The sequence below is a fragment of the Penaeus chinensis genome, chromosome 7 (genome assembly GCF_019202785.1).
Source record: "Penaeus chinensis breed Huanghai No. 1 chromosome 7, ASM1920278v2, whole genome shotgun sequence".
In the NCBI taxonomy this organism is placed as follows: domain Eukaryota; kingdom Metazoa; phylum Arthropoda; class Malacostraca; order Decapoda; family Penaeidae; genus Penaeus; species Penaeus chinensis.
The window spans coordinates 34,434,459-34,441,958 of record NC_061825.1 but is presented as its reverse complement, the minus strand read 5'-3'; the positions used below and the strand labels follow the sequence as shown (position 1 = coordinate 34,441,958).

Genomic DNA, 7,500 nt, shown 5'->3' with positions numbered 1-7,500 from the left:
ACCTGATTCAACATCATCACAGACAAACACTTCCTCACATTCATCCTTCTCACCTGAACAATCTGGAGACCCACAAGCAGGAGTCTGACATGACCCTAGTTGCAAGCCGCCTAAGATGCTGCGGGTCGAGTGTCGTCACCAAAGCTGCCAGCAGGTGGGAGACAGCAGCTAATCGGCCATGGTTGTCTAGGGGGCCCAGGCCATAGGTTACATCTGGTTCCTCATCGTCATAAGTAATCAGGTCCTATGTGGGATCAAGTTTTGGGAGAAAGATTTATAAGATCTACTTATGTATGGGGGAAAAATCAAATGATTTGTCAAATGAAAATTTCACATTATATTCCTTGAATGGATGAATATAATAAACAACTATGATGATTTGTAAGTACAAAATTGAGATCTATATTGCCAAGTCTGTTTTTTATACATTCACAGAAACTATGAGGATAGCTATGACAACTCACTGATCCAAAAGGGAGGGAAAAATATTAAACACTCCACCTGTAACAGCCTGGTGGTGTGTAAGGGGTCGTGGCCATTCAGTGCCAGGGGTCGTGGCTGCCTCTCCTCTGGGGGTAAGGGCTCTGCAGGCGACCCCAGAGCTGCGAACATCTCTGCAGAGAAGGTTGAAAGAGCCCCAAATACATCCTCCACCTCCTCTTCCTCCTCCTCTTCCTCTTCATTATCATTTTGACCCTCCTCCTCCTCCTCTGCTTCCTGCTGTTCGGCCTTTGCAGGCACCGGTTCCTCGGCCTGAACCTTCTCTGGGGTCTCCTCGGCTGCTTCCTCTTTGGCGGGTTCTTCTGTGGTAGGTGCTTCTGCCTTTGGCCTGGAATGAAAGTAAATCAGTACTATTATTACAAAGAAGCATAATAAAGGTGGGATTCAGTACCATAATAAATCCTAACATCTAGTCAAAAATTAATCATTCATCCATAAAACATTTTTGGTTGAGTGAAAACTGATACTTGATAAAAACAAAAACTTTCAGAATAGGTATAATGTATCCTTTCCCTGCTAAAAGAATAGCTTCAGATTCAAAAAAACATCTTGATAAATGGACATCCTTTGGTCAGAAAGAAACATGCTGTTTACTTTAACTATTATTAACTTCCCTTTAATCTAATTCTGCTCATAATTTGAGTGCAGTTCACTTACAGTCCATGTCAATTGGCAACTACATTGTCAGAAAGGCTCATTATGTAAAGAAAACTACACAATCCACAGGTCTGTCATGCTGCATCATCAAAGGAAATGATTTCATACTAATTGGGGCACGTACTTATCAGCTGTCGGTTCCTTTGGCTCTTCCCCTTTGACTTCAGTCTCCCGCTGTTTCTCTTCTCCAGCCATTGTTTCTGCTGCCTCTTGTCCTTCTATTTTCTCCTGTTCAGAGGTAGAAAGTCAATAAATTAAATAAGTCACCTAAAAAAGAAGTAAAAAAGTAAAGTTGAAACTATTACTTCTGTACCAATCCTTACTTAGCAAAAAAAAAATCACATCTTTCTCACACTCCTTCGATGTTCACTTCATATATTACTATCAAGCTATCTTTACAATGAAAACCCATTTCTTCTTGTTCAGATAAAGTCAAAGTCAGATTAATCTTCAAGTTCCTTCATGCACACAACAAAGCTAGCCCTACAACATTAAGCCTGAGAGTAGTCTAATTTCAACACTGCCAAAGGCACTGTGAAGCCTTAGATCATCATATCCCTTCAACTATGTCACTCTTCTACGGAAAATCTTTCAGCCTAACTGCTCATCATGCACGGAAAGGTCACTGGAGAGTAATTCTGGGCTGCACCAACAACATTTTAGGCCAACTAACTTCTTTCCGTTATGAACATCTTCAAGCAAGGCATTCTGCTTGGACAGGTCACGCAGCATGCCATTACAGCACATATACATACAAAGTTACAGACATACGCTTACTATTCTCACATGACTGGTACGCCTCATAGCACATACAAACTCACAGGGTTACAAAGAGGTAGGCAGATGATAGTACAATAGCTCTTGCTTACTATGTTTTTATTCACTGCAGTGATATATATATATATATATATATATATATATTGTTTTTTATATAATGATTATCCTGCATTTGTGAGGCATTAGTAAGAAAGTAATTTAATAGCATTCACTTTCCAATGAAAGATCATTGAAATTTACCATTCATTCTATTATTCATAAAAATTTTCCATTTTCTAATATCAGTATCAAGCCTAATCTAATCTAAGAAATGGTTAATTATTTGACCAAAGTCACTGTACATCTTAACACATTCAAAAATATTTTCAGCTTCATAAGCAGTTCTTCTGTAGAAGCACTGGTCTCCCTTCTAGCACACATCTTCAACATGAAAAATTTGCAACAAGCAAGAACATCTATTGTTCTCATGCAACACACATACAATAATTTGTTACAAAAAGCCTTCTGTGTAAAATGTCAGTACTTGATGCTTTCTAAACATACCTATAGTATATTTATATGCCTTTTAATGTTTCCTTTCCTTTCCTTTCTCTCTTTTTTTGTGATTAGTTTTCCTGCTGCAAAAAAGGCAATTACAAATGTTACATTTAAAAGAGTACACAAGTTCTAATAAAATATAACAAAATAGACAGATCTAGTAAAATCTAAATGCATCATGATCATAGCTGCTGTTACTTGCTGTTGTTGGTATCTAATTCAACCACACTCACTTTTAAACACACATGAAACACCAGCACAATTCTTATAAGCAATTATTGATTAATAAATCAATTCCAGTTTCTTGCCAATTAACAACAAATGAAATGAACTAAAATAAATGAAATAAGATTAAATGCTCAATCAAGATATCTTTTACTACTCTCTCTAGAAGTAGGCTAATGAAAAATTGTCACACTAATAATAAATCAATCAAAAATCTTTATTCTCCTGTTAAAAGAAATCTATACATATAATAATAACATGAAACAAACATGGAGAAAAATCCAGACATATGATATAGACACCAGTAGATATACTTTCTACAGATAATGATAATGATAATAAAAACATTTTCTACTACACAATAATTAAGCAAATTATCACCACCACTGACTTCACCATCCCCCCTCATCCCATCACTATATTGTCAAACATCAATCCCAGTTAGCAAACATTATCAATTGACCAACTATGCATTACAATCAATCATACTCAACGTAGAGCAACATCCTCGACATACACCCACCTCCTCTATCACTAATGATCAACCACCATCACCATCAATCACAATCTATCACTAACATGCAAGGTATCAAGTCTACAGTCAACTCAATATCAATCATCAATAACCATCAACAAACACTCCTATTATATATTACCATCAACCCAATCATCACTGAATTTCAGTCATTTATCTCCATCTATCTCCATCAATCACTACCAGATAACAAGATGATGATGATGATGATGATAGAAGATCACTATAACATTGACACTGACAGTAATGTTAATTACAGTGATGATTATGATAGGGATGATGATAATGACAGGGTTGACAGTGATGGTGATGATGACAGTGATGGTGGTGGCGGTGACGATGACGATGACGATGATGATGACGTTGACGACAGTGGTGATGCTGATCGTGAAGGTGACAGTGACGATGGTGATGGTGACGATGGTGATGATAATGGTGATGATATTGGTGATGACAATTATGGTGATGACAATTATGGTGATGACAATGATGATGACAAAGGTGATCAAAAAAAATAATAAAAATAAGAAAATAAACCAGGATCTAAATGCTTCAATCCTCAAAGTCAATACACATATTGATCCATCAAGAATTAGGTGCAGAAGAAAATAGTCTCCACAGCCAATACATAAACGGATGTATTAGCTTGTCAAATATCCAATTCTATTGTTAGAAACCTAGTACCATGCACCTACCATCTTTAAAATCTAAATATCCGAACTAAATCTAAAACGGATTTAAACTTTACTTGAAGAGATTAATTTTCAAAATGATGGCAATGCAATTCTTTTCTTTGGAAATTTCTACTATTTGGCAAAATTCACGTTAAATGTTTAAAATGTATCTAAAATAAACTTTATGAACATTTACATACGTCCTCTAAACATCTAATACATTAATGAGTTATCTATATGTAATAATAAAAAGATTATAATCTAGAGAAGCAAAATCTTTAAAAATTATGATATCTACAATGTGAATATATTTTAATAAATGCAACAAGGATATTTTTTTTTTTAAATCTAGTTTGCAATAATTTCTCAAGTAATAAGTACAGGAAATCTACATAACAGAATCTCAAACCCATCATCCAATCCTATGATAATCTAACATTCACCTCATCCTTAATATCCCTTTTAAACAATGGCACATCAAATCCTGAACACTAAAACCAATAATCCATAGCATCATGTAAATCCATACCATGGTCGAGTCCTCCAGCACCAGTGCTGATGGAAGCCCACACGGAATCCTTCACCGTTTGGCAATACTCAGAAATCTATATGCGAGTAGGATTCTGATATACATGTCTTACATACATATGTATATCTTAACTGAATATTTTCTCTTACTAAGTCTTTTAAAAAAATCTTGCTTAATCATGCAAGTACTGGAGGAGTTATAAAAAAAAATCATAAGAATTATAAGAACTAAAATTATAATTCCACTATTCATCTAAAATTAACATAATATATAGTTATAAATTCCAAAAGAACCATAAAAACAGATATATTCTAGTTTTCTCTACTGAGGTAAAACCATAACCTGAGAGAAACTGGATAAAAAAGATATTCAAATCAATATATCGGTTCTAAGTCTCTGGCAGTAAACAAGTCCGTCACATGTCTATCCTTAACCTTCAGCTTACAGAACTTGCACAAACTCTTTATTTTAATTTCTTTTTGTGTTATTGGTGCAGTATCTATTTTAATCTAAAATAATGGGTAGCAGCAATTATTGTCAAATAGCACAGTCAACAGAGAGACAAGAGAATTTCTATATCTAACTGTACTAAAAAAAGGCAATTACCTAGGTCACTAAATGCAAATATATGTTGCTCTTCTTTCATATCAGATTTAGTGATTTCTTTTCATCAGCAACCTTTTATATAAAAATTCAACAAATCTCAATATTACTTCTCCTACAGAAAAGAAAAAAAAAATGTATGTATATATAAATAAGGCAAAGAAACTGCCATTATAAAAATAAGTCTATACTGTGTTTCTTACCCTGCAACATTATAAAATAACCAATGGTCCTATTTTGATGATTATGTTAAGTGTTAAAAAATAACATCACATTTCAATGCCTTACTAAAAAAGAAACAGTATGAATGTTTTGAAATCTGAACGACAAAAAGCACATATACTTCACATACTGAGTATAACAAAATATACAAGTATTTTATTGGACTGCATCTTTTTGGAAAAATCAAAAAGTGAAAAAAAAAGATATATATATATATATATGTAATTAATATTTTGCACATCAAAAAAAGATATCAAAAGAGGAAAAATACCAGTCTCTTATCTTATCATTCTCTTGGCTGCACAGGTGGCTAATTCTAAGCAAGACAGCTACACCTTTTATGATTTTTTTTCCCTCCTACCACCTTCAACCTTGGGGGGACCTGTGGGGAATCAGGATTGAAGGGGGGAACACACAGGGGAGAACAGTGCAATCAAAAGTGAACATTTTGAAAAAATGCAAAACCCAAATGGAAGTCCAGATTAAAAAAGCAAAGTGCATAAATGAAAACTCATGCCAAACTTCACAACGAAAAAGCAGAAGGTGAAAAAAAAGAAAAATCCAAGTCAAACTTCATAGTAAATAAGTGAAAGAAAGTGGGAAAAAAAAAGAAAAAAAAAAGAACTAAACTTCAGATTAAAAAATTATGAAAAGTAGTAGAAAAAATGAGACAAAATTAAGATTAAAATAGTTGAAAGGTGTGCAAATGTTGAACATGCAAACTTTTCATTCACCCGCCACTGAAAGATGAACCGCAGCAATGCGTCAGTACTGCCAAAATTTCCTAAAGATCCCCATGCAAATGAAGAATACGTTCTTAACCCCCTACCAGGAGCAAGCCCCCAGACCCCTTTCCTGGCTATTTTCCTACCTATTACACATTCTATTACACAAAAACCAGTGGCATCCCCACAGTTTTATTAACGTATCTGACTTTTATAAACACGTCTATAATCCTATATTACTTTCCTCAGTACATGTAGTGCAACCACCTTAGTTAGTACTGCAACTTTGGCATATATTATCAACTTTTTAAAATTAATAACATGAGAAACGGAAATACACAAATTTTGTTTTACATACAGCAGTGAGCAATCTGATTTCTACCACACTTTCTGTAAACTGAGGATTTAACCAATTTTATGTATGTAAATCTTATTATAAATATGAATTCCTCAGACCAAATGCCACCACACTTATTTGATCCAAAATATATGTAAACAGTGTGTGCATATTTTTATCAAAGCAAACAGTCAATGCTTGAGATTGTTATTTACAGTGATATTAAGTATATATTTATATTAACCTATTTTTTTAATTGTTCTTATAGAGGTAACTCTGACAATTTTTTTGTTTTATTACTTTTCTTTATAAGATTTAACATCTATTATGACTAAAGCTAGGCGTAAGTTTCGAAAAAGCTCCATTAGATCATATCCTTTCAATTTCTCAACATATTACTCTGACTTTCTCAGACATTTTCAATTCCCACATCTTCCCCCTAGGTAACAATAAAGGTGCAAATACTAGTCAGTGCAAACCTTCCTTCTACTTCCTGTTCTATTTGCCCTTAACCCTTTAAATACGAGGTAAAGAGAATGCCACCCTTGACCTATAATCTTATAGAAAGAACTAATGGTTAATAAGGAGAAATATCTCTGGACCTGTTATGCTTTCGAGTTTGTTTTAGATGATTAGGTTTTATGTGGTCTAGGCCCAGCCAGTAACTAACACACTGACTGGATCAGCCAATGTGAAAGACTAGGTTGCCGCAATGATCTCATTTTAGGGTCACCATACTCGAAAGAATAACATTCAAAATCCTTCCAATCACTGTTTTCCACCTACTCACACTGCAAACAAGAAACACGGACACGCATCAAAGAAACGAGAACAAATACACACGTTTTCACAAACACACACGTTTAATTTAAAGCACAATACGAGCTCAATCTGACGTATATAACAAAATCACTTCTACTCTCACCCGACCCCAAAGCTGATGTGTCAAAAGCAGGATCATTGTGGAATGAACGTAAACTGGAAAAAATCAGATATTTTGCGATAAAAATGAGTCTTGCGATGCCTAATGCCTGGATTGCACTCTCAACACAAGGCATAATCAACAGCTAGTTTGCATCTCCATTAATTATGCATAAAATCCACGTAGATATCACCTGTTCTAACCCCCTCTCCATACCCCCCCTTCGAGTGCCACCTTACAAACACCAGTGCCAACC

At 34.7% G+C, this 7,500-nt stretch overlaps 1 protein-coding gene across 4 annotated transcripts in view; it reads right to left on the bottom strand.

Moving 5' to 3' along the window:
* Window positions 1-7,500, bottom strand: part of LOC125027577 (pyridoxal-dependent decarboxylase domain-containing protein 1-like) — a 20,195-nt gene that overhangs the window by 11,786 nt on the left and 909 nt on the right. For 2 of the 4 annotated variants that reach the window (XM_047616675.1, XM_047616674.1), the window contains exons 2-4: window positions 1,283-1,386; window positions 502-829; window positions 54-244 (exon numbers count right to left, since the gene is read on the bottom strand). In XM_047616675.1, coding sequence (XP_047472631.1) covers window positions 54-244; window positions 502-829; window positions 1,283-1,386 — 623 coding nt within the window. Of the gene's footprint in view, window positions 1-53; window positions 245-501; window positions 830-1,282; window positions 1,387-2,478; window positions 2,553-7,247; window positions 7,363-7,500 lie in introns of those variants that run through there. The other 2 variants (XM_047616677.1, XM_047616676.1) reach the window with 2 other exon arrangements.